The 16,683-nt window shown below is 27.7% G+C and overlaps 3 protein-coding genes across 3 annotated transcripts; 2 read left to right on the top strand and 1 right to left on the bottom strand.

Annotated features, from left to right (window-relative positions):
• Window positions 1-668: 668 nt before the first annotated feature.
• LOC132953202 (zinc finger MYM-type protein 1-like) lies at window positions 669-4,958 on the top strand. The gene is made up of 5 exons (XM_061025725.1): window positions 669-1,483; window positions 1,677-1,781; window positions 2,108-2,212; window positions 2,268-2,342; window positions 2,538-4,958. Exons 1-5 carry the CDS (start codon window positions 1,363-1,365, stop codon window positions 4,781-4,783), a joined length of 2,652 nt encoding a protein of 883 aa, XP_060881708.1. The 5' UTR covers window positions 669-1,362; the 3' UTR covers window positions 4,784-4,958.
• A 63-nt stretch (window positions 4,959-5,021) lies between these two features.
• On the bottom strand, window positions 5,022-7,116 carry LOC132953255 (uncharacterized). The gene is made up of 3 exons (XM_061025776.1): window positions 6,957-7,116; window positions 6,659-6,751; window positions 5,022-5,506 (listed from the first exon to the last, which is right to left on the bottom strand). Exons 1-3 carry the CDS (start codon window positions 7,114-7,116, stop codon window positions 5,022-5,024), a joined length of 738 nt encoding a protein of 245 aa, XP_060881759.1.
• Window positions 7,117-8,271: 1,155 nt separating this feature from the next.
• LOC132953195 (uncharacterized) lies at window positions 8,272-9,240 on the top strand. Its single transcript, XM_061025720.1, has 5 exons — window positions 8,272-8,452; window positions 8,537-8,680; window positions 8,749-8,859; window positions 8,982-9,097; window positions 9,214-9,240. Exons 1-5 carry the CDS (start codon window positions 8,272-8,274, stop codon window positions 9,238-9,240), a joined length of 579 nt encoding a protein of 192 aa, XP_060881703.1.
• The last annotated feature ends 7,443 nt before the right edge of the window (window positions 9,241-16,683 follow it).

Genomic DNA, 16,683 nt, shown 5'->3' with positions numbered 1-16,683 from the left:
CAGTTCAACATTCACTACAACTCAACTTTCAAGACATCTCACAACATCTATTTCATTGGCTCAGCAACTCAACATTCGAAACACCTCAACACATAATTTAAATTTCTGTTTTAAAAATTGTATAACTTTTAAAATCTAAAGCAAAATTTTACACAAAAAAAATATTGTTTAGGATAGTTTAAATGCAATAATAATTACTTAAATTAATTTTTTCAATTTCTTTTTTGCAATTAAATATGCTATTTCGATTTTTATTTTTGATAGAACAATTATATTAAAATATATTTTAATTATTATTACATTTCATATGTTTTGGGAAAAATATTTGGATGAGATTATAAAAGGTGGGAGACACGGTGTCTCCCACCTCATTAGGACATTTTTTGCATTTAGATTTTCTTAAAAATATTTTGGGGGATCATGGCATTTCAATTTTTAATTATTAATAACATAAGTTTTGCGAAAAATATTTTAATTATTATTGCATTTCGATTTTTATTTTTAATAATTAAGTTTTGCGGAAAATATTTTAATTATTATTGCATTTCGATTTTCTGATCTTTTTATACATTGTTTTCTTTGTGATCTTTTATTGATATAATATGGACTGTGCCAGGACTGGTACATATATACTACTACTATATACTCCTAACAGCAGTGCCGCAACTACCACCAGGGCAAGCAGGGCAAAGCCCTGCCAGAGGGCCCAAATTAATTTTTCAAAGGGGGCCCATAATGGGTGGATCCTATTATTATTTTTCCGGGTTTTTGATTTTGTAAAAATGTATTTTGAATTGAAATATTTTAAATATTAAATATTAAGGAGTTCATAATCGATAAGTAATAATGCGGTAAACATAGACCTTATGCTTAAATAATAATTTAGATTTTAGGCACAAACTATGAAAAGTCTGTGGTATAAGTATAAGGTCTTTGGCGGCAAATCAATTTCACAGATTTATTCTGTGATAAAAGATTAATGATGAAAAAATCACCGATCATCTTGGCGTTGGCTACACTGAATACTCAGTTTGTCTTATAAACCAAAGCATTATTCTGTGACCAAAGTAAGCACCACTAAAGTGCAAAATAAAAATAGAATAAAAATATCTCTTTTGTTTACATTTAGGTACCTACATACAAAATAATAATTCACCAATTATCTTCCGAACTAACCTTTATGGCTTATGCCTCTATGTGTTTTAAATTATTTCAAATTTATAATCACCAAGTTACTACTAGGTACTTTTAATTTTCACTTTTCATTGAATAGTTTGCATTGCTAATAAAAAAATACTTTTATTAATCATTGCTGTTAATACTTTAATACTTGACTTATAAGTTATTTTAATCATATTTACAATGTCAAAATATCTCAGTGGTTCAGCAAAAAGGAAAATGAGAATAAAAAAAGATGAAGAAATAAAGAAGTTGAGAGGTTCATTAAATATGTTTGTAGTAAAAAACAATTTGGATAATGCTGGTAAGTGGTAAATATATATTATTAAATACTGGGTGGTTGTTAAAATTCCTGAAGTTAAGATTTTCTTAAGACGAAGGTCGTTTACTAAAAACTTAGTTTACTATTTACACATTTACCTAGTAATAACATTACATTCTGCATACAACTGTAAATAATATGATGTGAATATGTGATATTTTTTTAAATATTTTAGTTGACAAGTGTGCCAAAAATGTAATTATTAAAACAAATAAAAATACTGATGTGGAATCGTCTGGGACTTGTGATGATACTGAGCCAGACATATTTGATAATCAAGGTAGGAACCTAAATTAAACTTTTCAAAATTATTAAAATTTAAAAATGTAAACTATACAAAAAACTATGAGGATAAACACATCATATTCAATAGGTAGAATAATTTATAATTATGTTGATATTTATTACTTAGTGATTTAAGTATAGTTTTAGCATACTTTTTTTGTTTATAATTTGCAATTTCCATTTGTTGTTTAATTTATTATATTGATATACCTATGTAGGTGCCTAAACTATAGTTGTTCACTTCTTCATAATATTATCATTATAAATTGTTATGAACATTTTAGTTTATTGTATTTTATAAAGTGATTTTTTTGCTTTTAGTCGATAACTTTTCCACCAACTTAATTAGTAAAATAAATGAAAATACTGATTTGGAATCGTCTGTGACTTGTGATGATACTGAGCCAGACATATTTGATAAACCAGGTAGGAACCTAAATTAAACTTTTCAAAATTATTAAAATGTAAAAATGTAAACTAGGTGAAAATGAAAATAATGAAGTAGAATCGTCTGACACTTGTGATGTTACTGAGTCAGGCATATTTGATAAACCAGGTAGGTAAAATATATTTCTCAAAATACCTATAGTTTTCTTAAAACTTAAACTAAACTGAATAAATTAATAATCATAATAATTACATCTATTTCAATTGATATTAAATGTAAAAAGATATTCATATAGCTGTTAAACAGTTTTGATATTCATTACCTATCTTATAATATGTATAGTAAATTTTGTTTTATTTATAGGTTTAGATTTAACAAATGATTATCCAACTGACCGTGGACATTTTAAAGAGTTTGATACTGTAAAATCTGATTTGAAGAGAAGTATTTTATTGCATGGACCATGTAAACCAACCAACATAGAATTTCCCTATAGCCCTGATGGAAAAGGCATCCTTAGACGTTTTTCAGCACAGTTTTATCACAAAACTACAAATACAGGACTATGTATACCCAGAATATGGTTATGCTATTCAGTCATTTTAGATTGTGCATACTGTGAAGTATGTTGGCTTTTCGCTGATAGGCAAAATAGAAATTTTAAAATAAATTGGATATTAGGAATTAATGATTGGCACCATATTGGAGAAAAAATTGGAGCACATGAAATTTCTCAACAACATATTCAAGCCACTGAAGTCCGAGTACGCTGGTTAAAAAACGAAACTATAGACAAACATATGGAAGATAAAATTATTAAAGAAGCTAGTTTTTGGAGAAATGTTTTAATTAGATTAGTCAAAATTATTTTATTTTTAACTGCGGGGAATACTGCTCTCCGAGGAAACGAAAACAGTAAAACTAAAATAAATAATACAGAAGGAAACTTTATCAGGACTGTAAGGCTAATGGCAGATTTTGATCCTGTTTTAAATAATCTATTGAATAATGAAAATAATAAAATAAAATACCTGAGTTGGAAAATTCAAAATGAATTAATTCATTTATTATCCTCAGAAGTATTAAATATATTAGCAAACGAAGTAAAAAGATCTAAATATTATTCAATAATAGTAGATTCGACACAAGATATAACAAAAATTGATCAATTGAGTGTTATACTGCGTTATGTTGTTTTAAACTATGAAACAAAATCATTTGAAGTAAAAGAATCTTTTTTTGGGTTTTTTGAATTAGAGAACCATGGCTCAAAGGATTATGAAAATCTTATTTATGATGTGTTGAAAAAGTACAATTTAGACATCCAAAATTGTCGTGGCCAGGGTTATGATGGTGCAGCAGTAATGAGTGGAGCTTATTCAGGAGTGCAACAAAGAATATCTTCTACCGTGTCGAATGCACATTATGTACATTGCTGCGCACATAACCTTAACTTGGTGATTTGTGATGCAGCCAAATCGACGCAAGTTGCAACTAACTTTTTTACAACATTACAAACTATATTCAATTTTTTTAGTTCTAGTTGTCCTAGATGGGCATCACTTGCATTTGGTGATGACACTGCCAAAACAATTAGACTTAAAGTATTAAAAAAAGTTTGTCCTACTCGCTGGGAGGCTAGGCATTCATCAGTATCAGCATTAAAACAAAGGTATATAGAAGTTATAAAATCATTAACATATATGAGTTTATCAAGTAGTAAAGTAGATGAAAAACATATGGCAATTTCAATTAAAAAAAAAATAGAATCTTTTGAATTTTTACTTATGTTATGTTTGTGGGAACGAGTATTGCGTCCTTTGCATGGTATCTCTAAACTTTTGCAGAAGCAAGACATTGACCTCCAGAAAGCATTAGATAGATTGACTGATGCCTATACTTGTATGCAGCAACTAAGGAATGACTATTGTAGTGTAGTTGAAAATGCAAGCAACCTGGCAATTAAATGGGGTATTCCAACTGATGACAAAGTGGTTCGCCAAAAAAAAGCAAGGTTGTTTTTTGATGAAGTAGATGGTGACAGACGAATGAATATCACACAAGATAATTTTAAAATAAAAGTATTTTTACCAGTTGTTGACACAATAATATGTCAACTTAAAGATCGATTTAAAGGTTTACATAACGTTTGTAGTATTTTCAATTTTTTGAAACCTCAAACACTTTTAGGACCAGATGAAATTACTATTAAAGGATCATATGACTTTATTCAAATGTATCAATCAGATATAAGTTCTGATTTAACAAGTCAACTGCTATCAATCAAAGAAATTATAAAAAATAAAAATTTGAATAGTATCCAAGCACTGGCCTCATTTATTCTCGAAAACGACTTTGCTACAAGTTACTCTGATGTATTAGGAGCATGTATAATTTATTTGACATTGCCAGTAACGGTTGCAACAGCAGAAAGGTCTTTTTCAAAACTTAAAATAATAAAAAGCTATTTAAGGAATTCAACTGGACAAGAACGACTGTCCAATATTTCAGTTTTAAATATCGAACAGCGTCGTACAAAAGAAATTGATATGGACAAAATATTAACAAATTTTTCAAATATGAAAGCAAGAAAAATGAAATTTGATTAAGTATGAATTAATATATTGTTAAGTTTATTAAAATTATTTAAATATATAACATAAAATATATAAATACAGATATCATTTCCACAGAAACATAGAATACAATAGTTTTACAAAATAATAATCATTTATCATACCTTTTAATTTTATCAAAAAAAAAAATTTCTAGCAGCATTTTATATTATTATGTACCCTCTATAGTTGTAGGGCCCGAAATTTAATTTTGCCCTGGGGCCCTAAATTACTAAGTTGCGGCACTGCCTAACAGTAAACCATCTATTGATTGTAGTGTAAATCCACTTCCTTTAGAAGTATACATTTCTTCTTCAAGCAAAAGGTTGACAAAATCTTGATTAATTTTAGCTTCAATATCTGTATCTATAAACATTTCCTTAGCTGAGGTCTTAAATGCTCTATTCTCTGCTGAATTTTCTACGTTCGGGCGTTCATATGTTGCTTCTAATTTAAGATTATATTTAATTGGTTGTTTTGCTGATAGTGACTTGAGTAGTTCTATTAAGTCTTTTTTTGTTGATTCTAAAAATGTTCTGTAGTTGGTCAAGTTATCTGTATTTTTCACGTAATACCAATTGATTTTATTCGACAACGATGTGCCTGTCTTAATGAACCCTTGTGTCTTGACGATTCTCATGCGTGTCTTTTTAGTATTTGCTGCTTCATTCGAATTTTCCGTATGATATGAGCGCTTCTGACCATTGCGAGATTGAACTGAAAAAAAAATAATTTTACTATTGTATTGCTAAACATTATAGAAATGCATGTTACAGCTTGATAATAGCTATAAACAATTTTAATGAGATAGAAAAGATAAATTGTTGTTATAAATATAAACGTTTTTTAGTAAAAGTAGGTACCTGAAGAAAAATTAAGAATTTAAAAAAATTTTAGTGATGTGTTTATCGTATAGAAAATACGATTTTTAAAAATATGCATCAATAAAATGAGGTAGGTATCAAGCTCTAGTATTACACACATGTATATGTAATGTAGGTATATATATATATATATATATATATATTATATATGTAAAAGCAAAAACAAATATGATATAGAGCTCTCAGTTATAGTAATAATATACAACGTTCTTTTGTGTAGCATGAAACAATAGTAACAGTACGATGTATATACGCTAGCGTTCGTAATAATTTATTAAGATCTTTAGATAAATAGTATGCCTATTTATGTTTTTATTGGTATTATATTAAATATGTATAATATTATGTTTTTCATAGAAAAATAAGATATTCATATTGTATTGTTATATATGTATATTGTATAATATGGTCAAATATATTTATTAAAATTTCTGTTTATACTTAAAAATATATATAAAAATTAAAAATTATTTATATATGTTTTTAATAGCGTTACGACAATAATCGTATGGAAATATTTTCAATTAATATATTATTACATGAATTAATCAAAATTATTGAACAATTTTACGAACATTTTTAATGTATATATACATATTATGATCTTAACGGGTTTAACTATGATAATTATAGGATTTATCAGGAATGTATCTAAATTATTTTATGTTTTCCATGATTTTATACAACTTAGAATATTTTTTCCTATTTTTGTTAAGAAATTATGATGTTTCCGTATGTTTTTATATACTTTCACTAAGATGCTTATATTTTTACAGGTATTGTTTTATGCGATTTTGAAGAAAAAAAAACTAATAGCATTTTTTATTTTATATATTTTGAAAGGTATAAATCAATATTTATTTTAATTCATCGATAAAGTAATATTTCTACATGAAGTGTTCTATTTTTTATAAAATAAGTACCTAATATATTAACTATAATTACCTAAGTAAGTTATATATAAAGTTATGAATAATATATTTACCATTATAATCGTAAATGTGTTCAGCTGGTGTAAAAAAATCTTGAATTTCTTGCTTGGTTATGGTTGGTTGTTGTTGAATTACAATATTTGAACCTGAAATAAGTATTATTATTAATTAGATCCTTAAAAAAAATGATTCATTGAATAAATTACATTTTATTTAACACCTTTATTATTATATATTGCCTTTAGGTAGTATAACGTTTATATGTTGTATTAAATAATTAAACATGATATACGTAGCCTTGATTATATATATTTTATCTAATAAATCTGTAAATAGTTGAAAAATACTTACGATGTTTATCCTTGCTATGCCTGATGATACTATCTCTCCGTGTGAATATTTCTGAACATATACTGCATGAAATCTTGTTGGAAACATCGTGTGACTTGGTATGTCTGTGTAGACTACTGATCCGAGTAAAGGTCTTATCACATATACTACACGAGAACATGATTACGTCTGATGAAAACTGAAGAACACTAGTCGAACTCGCGAAACAAGACTTTACCCTTCAATGAATTGATGGGTAATGAATTATAGAAAAATATATTATAATTTAAATAACAGTGTGAAATAGTTTTATTGAAGCGAATTATTAGCGTATTCGCTAATAATAGAACTAGCGGTAGGAAAATGAACTATGGTGTTCATTAACGTAAAATAAATAATTTGATTTTTATAAAACTTGTAAAATATTTGTATACTATTTTTATATCATAATAATGTTCACTAATATTTACGTCGAATGAAAAAAAAAGTAAACAAATCGGTCAACAATTTACTGAGTAATACAAAATAGAAATAATTATAGTGAACTGATAACGTGGACAAACATAAGGATAGAAGAAATTCGTAATAAACTCGTACAAATTATCCATAGTCCGTTTATTTTTATATCAAGGTCTTTAGAATGTGCAACAATATAAATGTCAAGTTATTAATTGAAGAAATATTTGATCGGGAAAAAAATAAAAATCAAAGAAAAGGTGGGTTATTTTTCGTACCACCGTGAAGAAATGCTTTTTTTTTTGGTGGGACATAACGTGTACCACCATGCCGCAAAGAGTTAACATATTAATATTTTACATACTTATAAGTTAATAACAAACTTTTATATAAAAATATCAATAATAGCCTATGATGTGCCATAGATAATATCCTTATATAGCTTTAAGTTTGATAATAATAATAATAATTTATTCTAATATCAAAGCCAACAACACACAAAACTGAATTTGCTGAACACAATATTGGCATATTGCCTGCATATTGACATATTGCATCAGAGAGAGAAAACAAATACTGAGAGAATATATTATTACGTTACTTATTAAGTTTACAATAACATTGTAATATTCAAATCTATTTTAATTTTCTTTCATGGATTTTGTGACAATTTTCAGATTTTAAAATATTTTATTTTAACATTCTTAATTCTTAATAGTATATTAAATTATTTAGATATTAAAATATCTTAAGTTTATTTATATACCTATATAATATAATTATAAAACAAAAATAATTAAGAGCATTATCATTTTGAAAACAATTATAAAAGAAAAATAATCAAACATTCTATTTTTCAGTAGATCAAAAGTAGATCAAAATGTGGACTGTCGTGGAATTTACTAATGAAAATGCAGTTGAAGCTGTTCCTAGCCATTGGGTAAAAAAAGATGTTTGTGGTTGGCCAAAAAACAATATAAAAAAACATATACAATCTAGAACAATCCTAAATAAGCATGGTTTCGATTATTTTCCTTCGAGAACGTTAAAAAAAGGCATTTGTAATTTCAAGTTATTTACCTATTTAATGGATAGTATATTTTTGTTGAGAGTGGGTATCAATTGATTTTTGTATTTTACTATAGCCAGTTATCTTGAAGCTAAATTAAAAGCTAAAAAAGCTGAGGTAACATCTGATCTTTCAAATAGTGATGAAATTCAGACCAAGATTAGAAGAAAAAAAGTATTGGTTCAAGATCCACCTATTTTTAATGAATTGTTAAACGGGGGTAAATTTTAAAACTATAACATTTTAGGGTTACTAAATTAACTATTAATACTAAACTTTTGTCCATAGATAATTTATCAAAATCTGCGAATGACTATGAATCATTACACAATTGTCAAATTATGAGTTCTCAAATTCCAGTTAAAAGAAGATTATTGGATGCAACTTCTTCCAGTCAGTGTATTGTTCTAAAAAAATATGACAGTATTTTAATAAAAACTTAATTATAATCATGCCATAAGAATTAAGATAGTATAAATACTAACTGAATTTAACTTTCAATTATAAACATTTTTCCATAGGTAATTTATCAAAATCTGCTAATGGCTATGAAACATTAAACAATTGTCAAATGATAAGTTCACAAATGCCAGTTAAAAGAAGATTATTTGATACAACTTCTTCTAGTCAGGGTATTGTTCTAAAAATAATAATGATTATATTAATACTATATATTAATAATAATAATAGTTAATACTGTATACACCTATATGTCACATAGTATAAAATAATATTTTTTATTTTTTTTTTCAGGTTTTTCAGATGATTTTTATGGTTTAAGGAATAGTAGCCAGGATGATATTCCTGATTCACCAGATATATTTAACTCTTCAACTAGTTTAAAAGATTCATCTAATACTAATGGTAAACAATACTAGATTATTTGCCTAATATATACTCTATAGTCTATAGAATATTATAATATTATTATATTTATATTTTTTATTAGGAACAATGCAAAAGTCAACTGTTGTACATACAACTGCATCGCCATTTAAAGTCACTCCGATGGATTCAACCAATTTGAAATCATTGAAGTAAATCAACCTACAAGTAAAAGTTCCAGGATGCTTGATTCAGGTAAGAAAAACAAAATGTACTTACATTCCAAACAAAGTTTCGAAATTAATTAGTTTCTAAAATGTTTTTAAAACTTATTCAAATTAGTCCGTTTTTCTATTATAAATTAATTATTCATCTTATATTTTAATTATTTGGAATATTAATGTCAACTATACTAAAAATATATTCAATAATTTTACTCTATAATTGTATTTTAACTATTTTAATATGAATATAAATATATTTATTTTGTATGAACATTATTTTACAGTTTATGTAATACCTAACTGTTATTTCTACAGGGACATCTTCATTTCATGGTATAATAGATAAAAACAAACCAACTTTTAATGCTACTCAAAGTGAATCAATTTCTGGTGGTAATTATTACATTAATCTCTTTTATTCTTATACATTTCTTGAAAAATCATTTCATTGTTTATCTTTGTTGACATAGAAACATTGAAAAAAATATTGAGTGTAGTTATGAAAATTAAATATGATGTTGAGAACATTGGACATAATCAAACACGTATAGACAACATTTTAACTGAAACTATTATAAATATGGGTAGCATTTCCAGTAATAGTCATGAAAATTCAAACATTAATGATGATAATGATTATTGTTTGTTACTCCCACTACATAACGAGGACGAACTAAATAATTTTGAAGAAAAATTATTAAACAAGTCTTTCAGATTAAATGTTGTAAGTTAAAGTACTATTTAAAAATAGTTTTGAAAGGATAAGTTTGATTATAACACTTTAAATATTTCTTATTTAAAATGTTGTATGATTTCCCTTTAATTTGCTTTCAAATAAAAAAATAATAATAATAAATCAGTTATATTAAATTTATTCTTCCAGGTTAATGGTCTCAAACGATTGGCAAAAAAATCATTAACATCAACAATAAGACAAATGTTAAGAACAGTTTTTGACGATGAATTTTTGCAAATATTTAGTTATGTTAGTCAGAAGAAAAAAAGGATATTTTCTTCATTAGCTTCATGTGCTATTATATTTGGTAATAATATTAAAAAAAAAATAAGAACTTACTATGTGAGGTTATTTATTATATATTTCCAAAGGTGGACAAGCATAATAAAAATAATTGATAAGAGAAAACAAGATCAATGAGTTAGAAGTTAACAGTTAATAAATCTTAAATTTAACTCAATAAGTTTGTTATATGGAAAACAAATGTGGTTTTTTAAACAACTCCTTTTTTTTTTACACTTATACTTCTAATTACTTCTAATCTATTTCTTTGCATTTCTGTTATATAACACACAGAAGTGCAAAGAAGGATGATAAGTAAATAGAAGTATTATTAGTGTACAAAAAAAGGATATATAACTAACACGTACTTCTAAGTAGGTCTACAATATATTATGTATACAACTACTTCGTTAGTGGGTTACCCCCTGTTAAATTATATCTACTTCTCTGATAGCATAATATGATGTCTAAGTTAGTTTATTAAAATAATAATCTGTATTGAATTTTTTTAGATGCTATAAGAAAAATCAAGAATTTTCAAGACATGTCTAATTCGGATATAGAAGCGCCTATCAAAATATATTTAGCCGGAGCAGCTTTCAGAAAAAAAAAATAATGCATTTATATACCTGTTTTATTTTTTTTATATTAATTTTTAATTCAACAAAGGCAATAAAAAATTATGTTTAAAAATCAATATATGAAAAGGTAATAAGAAATACCTACCTAAAATAAAAGTAATTATTAGTTAAAAAATTTAAAATTTTGTTGAATTTATTTACTCTAAATTATTGCATAATTACATACAAAAATACATGGAAAACTGATATTTATACTGATCAATAAATTTATGTAGGTATATAATAATATATTTATATTTAGGTATATATCTACTATATTTTCTAATCAATACTATTAATATAGTTTATATTGGCACCTCAATAAACAATTATAAACTAAATATTTTTATTCAAAGTTCCTTTTAAGGTAATCAGTTAATGTAAAATTAGTAATTAAATAATCAAAAGGTATTATGCTAATTCAAATACGAAGAAAATATTACGAGCGGAGACTTTATTATGGCGATTATTATAAAATATTTGATATAATAGGATCTACTTGAATATTATTATAAAAACACTATATTTGAAGTCTAAAAATATTATTATTTTTATATTATTATAAAAACATTATATTTGAAGTCCAAAAATATTATTATGTTTATATTGTTATAAAAATGGTATATTTGAAATGTTATTATAATAATTTAAAACTTGCCAAAAAATAATACTATATTAATACAATTATATTATTGTAATGTATTTATATTCAATTAATAGTTATTGTGTAATATTACTTATTACGTTTGTAACTTTATTATAATGTTATAATATTGTTATTTTGCTACCTGGGATATATTCGAGTTGCATTGGCAGTTCTTCTGCTAATGCGTGCTCTTTGCGCTCTCGGCATGATAATGAATTGGCCACTTACTCAAAATTTGGGTAAGAAAAAAAGGTAAAAAAGTAGGTAAAAAAACTAAGTACAAATTATGCCAGTGCGTAACCAAAGCGGTGTGCGTAGCAAAGAACCACACTCGACGGCTACTAAGCTCAGACAGAGTCCGTGATGCCACGTGCGGTGAGCTATGTGCTAATAACCTGCTGTTAGATAAGCAGTAGGTATTGCGTATTATATTAGCGATTAACAATGTAGGTATAAAAATAGATAAAACACTATGTGCGGAAAAACGCGTTTGGCAAGAGTATTATTACAAAAGAGTATTTTTCGATAACGCAAAACGTGATCGGTATTTTCCATACACTTCTTATAATATTAAAACTATTATTAATTTCGACAAATGTTTTTGGACGCGCGTGTACTATTGACGAATGTCAATTAAATCATTTGATGACCTGTTAGATCTAATTAAATCTAACGAATTGGAATCAAATTAAAATATTTTTATAATATGTAATTGCACAATGAATCGCTGTTTCGTTGTCGAAACGCGCGTGTCAACCGAAAGGTCCGATAATGATTTATGGGATTCAATACGCGGAGTCACGCGTAGTTCTCGTTATCGCGATCGAGAAATCCGTATATCTAAACACGCGCGTCCATCGTCCATGTGAACCTAGCCTAAATGATTAGTTAATATAACGAAGTTATAATAATAACAATATAGTATAGATATGAATATTGGGTATACGTGTTGTCGGTGTAAGTGCGATAAACTTCTCGGAATGCCGATATCAAACACGATACAAAAAAAAGGTCAAGTTACAGGTAGCTGTAAACCCGCGGCCCGCCGTGCCGCACAATATAGGTACAATTGTTTTTAATTTTTTATGAACTTTTATGAACTTTTTTACTGACAAAAGTGGTACTATAACCTTCAGCAGTGTCGGGTTTCAGCCAAAAAAAATTTCAGCCAAATCGGTCCAGTAGTTTTCTCGGTTAGCGCGGTCGAAGGAAAACCCTTACAATTTTATATATAGTATAGATAGATAGATAGATAATATCATTAAAATAATATAGTATTATTTTATTTACATTACATTTTTTATAATATTTCGGTATCGAAAAAGTAATCATACTATATTATTATTACTTCATTACGAAGATATTATTATTAATATAATAATATAGTATTGTTTGTTTTGGAATAAATTTGTAATATTAGTTTTAAAGTAATAACACAATAATATTATATTGTTATTACTTCAATACGAGAATATTATTATTAGTAAAATAACATAATATCGTTTTATTTAGAATACATTTATAACATTATTTTCAAAATAACAACTAAATCATACTATATTATTATTAATTCCGAATTCGTTACAAATTCGAAATTCAAATTTACGAATTCGTCAATATATAAAACAGTATATTTATATATATATCTAATATATAAAAATCTCGTGTCACAGTGTTAGTGTACGAACTACGAACTCCTCCGTATATAATAACGACTCTACGGATTTTAATGACATTTTAGATTCTGAGTGAAACGATGAATGTATTGATTTTACAATGATGTGTGTTTTTTTTTTTATTTTTTTTTTTATTTTTGTGTCTGTGTACACGATAAGTAGTCGAAATAATGCTTCGATTTTCGACTTCAGTATCTTGTTCGATGGGAAAGTGAATATCGTTGGTGCATTGAGGAGGTCAAAATTTTAATTTCCCAGTAGTTTTCAAAAGCGATGTGAAAAACAAAAGAAAAATTAAGGAAAAACGGGAATTTTTACGCAAAATCGATTTTTAACAAAATCGATTTTGGTTATTGGTGTAACTCTAAAACAAATGACCGTAGATGCATGAAATTTTCACTGGTTGTTTATATTTGCATTTTCTATACACAATACAATTTTGAAAATAATTTGACTTTTTTTGAACTGTTTACGGACATTGTCAGTTTTCAGTTTTTTTAAATTTTTTTTCTATAAATATCAATAAAATTTTATCTGTTGAGTAAAAAAGCTTGAAAAATTAATAGAAGGCTCCTAGTTTATTGTTTCAAAGGCAGATGAAAAAAATTAAAAATCCTTAGTCACAGTTTTTAATTATAAGCATTTAAAGTTCAAATTTTGACAAAATACGGAAAAATCACGAAAAATAGCAAATTATTTTGATGAGAATTCATAAAAATTTTTCTTTTTAAATCTAAGATTTGAAAATGTAATATAAGATTACTCATAAGTTTGTCTACCTTTATCAAAAAAAAAATGTCTAGAAGAAACTTAAATTAAATTTTTATGAGCGTCTGAAATTTATATTTTTACAACATTTGATATTTACTCGATTTCTCATGTAACAATTTTCTTATTTTATTGTAATTAAAAAACGAATGACTGTAGATACTTGAAAATTTCACTGAATGTTTATATTAGCATTTTATATACACCATAAAATGTTGAAAATATTTTGACTCTTTTTGAGCTGTTTACGGACATTGTCAGTTTTCAATTTTTTTAGTTTTTTTTTCTATAAATATCAATAAATTTTTATTTGTTGGGTAAAAAAGCGTGAAAATTTAATATTAGACTCCTGATATATCGTTTTAATAGCAGTTGAAAAATATTAAAAATACATATGCACAATTGTTCGGTGCGTATGCCAGTTTGGACTTTACCCTAACGTTATCGTCGCGGATAATGTCCAACGCGCGACCGTTCCGTTATCTGTGTACCGCCGGCGGTCTCTTCCCGCCACATGCTTGTCCGACGCAGTCGTCGCAGTCGCAGTCGCTGTCGCAAGTCGCCGTAGCCGTCTTGACAAAATATATCGCTCGCCTTTTTTTGTCGTCTGTGTGTCCGGTATATGTGCGAACCGGTGCGCCGTCGCCGTCAATATCCGTTGTGTGATTCTGTGCCCGTCCGAGCCGTTTTTGCTCACCAGCATAGTGCTCGCGTTCGTTGTCAATCGTTACAACAGCGTTGAGCACTTCGCTAAACCGTTCAGCTTCGTTAAGCTTCGCTCAGCCGCCCGTAGCCCCTCGCGCCACGTGGTTGGTCGTTCCGACTGGCACGTGTACCTACTCAGTCGTTTGAACACCTCGCGCTTTCCCGCGTCACGCCCTCGCCGTGACCGCGTATCATTTTTGGATATAGGATATTTGTCAAATCACGGCGTATCCATTTGGTCCTCGCTTCAGTTTTGTTTTAAAGTCAAAATATTCGCACGCGCTTCGGCGCCCGCACGCGTAGTGTTGTAACCGCCGTTGATACCCGCACGCGTAGTGTCGTAATCGCTTTGTTACCCGCACACGCAGTCATTATTGGCCGTCGTCCGACGACAGCCTACGCACGCACGCGTCGACCACCGAACGCGGATCAGCTGTTCACCACCGATGCAGATTGTCCGCTACTCCGTATCAGGTCGTACTGTCTACGCAATCACATTTCATTATCATCCACCTTTTATTATTATTATTATTATTGTTTACGCTCGTAATATTTTGTCACTCGACTATTGAATTATTATTTTTATAAGTTTATTATTTGTCATTTTTTGTCCCTTTGTATTGGCGATCGCTTGTGGTCGGCCCCCACCTACTACTAACATAATATTAAGCGTAATTTTCCCTGTAGCAACGGTTAATATACATCATATTTAATTGATAATTTTTATAAGTTTATTATTTGTCATTTTTTGTCCCTTTGTATTGGCGATCGCTTGTGGTCGGCCCCCACCTACTACTAACATAATATTAAGCGTAATTTTCCCTGTAGCAACGGTTAATATACATCATATTTAATTGATAATTTTTATACAAAAATTCAACGACATTATTATTTCTCATTTTCATTTTCCGTCACCCATTCTCAATTTTCCTATTTACAGTCCACTACTATCGCACGACAATTACCATACGCACACATAATTCGTGAGCGGGCAATACCTGACAGTCACATATACGCCGTCGAACTGCGCGGCTGCTTTAACTCAGGTTGCCTCCACACAATTTTTTTTTATAAGCATTTAAAGTTCAAATTTTGACAACATTTATCAAATTTATAATTTATTAATTATTTTGTGGTTAAAAATTTATAAAATGTTTAACTTTTATGGCTAAGGATTGAAAATTTAAAACAAGGCTCCACGTTAATAGGTTATATATAAATTACTTTATTCACAATAATATCATCAAATATACTTGGTAATATCATAGGGTGACTGACCGTTTTCGCTCAGAATCGTTTTTCTTATACAATGATATTATATCATTGAATTCAAATTTAACACCATCCATTACAGTGACCCACTTGTAACCTACTGTACAGCAGAGCGACATCCACTTATCCACCTTTTTTTTTATAATTTGGTAGGTATATTATATGCGGAGAATAGGTAAAAAAGTATTCTTCTCACTCCTCTATAATAATATAATATACCACCACCCGCGGGGATGTGCTCTAACGGGGATTTTGTGATTTACAGTGGAAATTTTTGTTTATACCTAAATTATTGCTAATTGGTTATAAGATAAATAATTAATAGTAATTAGGTATTAGTATTTATTTATTATTGGTTGCCATTGGTTATTCAGGCAGATCAGGTAATATTATTAGCATGCATTAAATCGAATTTTTGAACATTTTTGCCTACCAATATAATCTTGTTCAGAATTAAAAATACTATATA

The sequence above is a fragment of the Metopolophium dirhodum genome, unplaced genomic scaffold, assembly GCF_019925205.1.
Source record: "Metopolophium dirhodum isolate CAU unplaced genomic scaffold, ASM1992520v1 scaffold1, whole genome shotgun sequence".
Classification (NCBI taxonomy): Eukaryota; Metazoa; Arthropoda; class Insecta; order Hemiptera; family Aphididae; genus Metopolophium; species Metopolophium dirhodum.
The sequence above is the reverse complement of the archived record's forward strand: the minus strand, read 5'-3'. Positions and strand labels throughout refer to the sequence as shown.

Coding starts and splice junctions, on each gene's coding strand:
- LOC132953202 (XM_061025725.1), top strand. CDS start 1,363: ATGTCAAAATATCTCAGTGGTTCAGCAAAAAGGAAAATGAGAATAAAA. Junction 2,213..2,267: donor AGACATATTTGATAAACCAG/GTAGGAACCTAA, acceptor AATGTAAACTAG/GTGAAAATGAAAATAATGAA. Junction 2,343..2,537: donor AGGCATATTTGATAAACCAG/GTAGGTAAAATA, acceptor TTTTATTTATAG/GTTTAGATTTAACAAATGAT.
- LOC132953255 (XM_061025776.1), bottom strand. CDS start 7,116: ATGTTCTCGTGTAGTATATGTGATAAGACCTTTACTCGGATCAGTAGT. Junction 6,752..6,956: donor GCATAGCAAGGATAAACATC/GTAAGTATTTTT, acceptor TACTTATTTCAG/GTTCAAATATTGTAATTCAA. Junction 5,507..6,658: donor ACACATTTACGATTATAATG/GTAAATATATTA, acceptor TTTTTTTTTCAG/TTCAATCTCGCAATGGTCAG.
- LOC132953195 (XM_061025720.1), top strand. CDS start 8,272: ATGTGGACTGTCGTGGAATTTACTAATGAAAATGCAGTTGAAGCTGTT. Junction 8,860..8,981: donor TGCAACTTCTTCCAGTCAGT/GTATTGTTCTAA, acceptor ATTTTTCCATAG/GTAATTTATCAAAATCTGCT. Junction 9,098..9,213: donor CTTCTTCTAGTCAGGGTATT/GTTCTAAAAATA, acceptor TTTTTTTTTCAG/GTTTTTCAGATGATTTTTAT.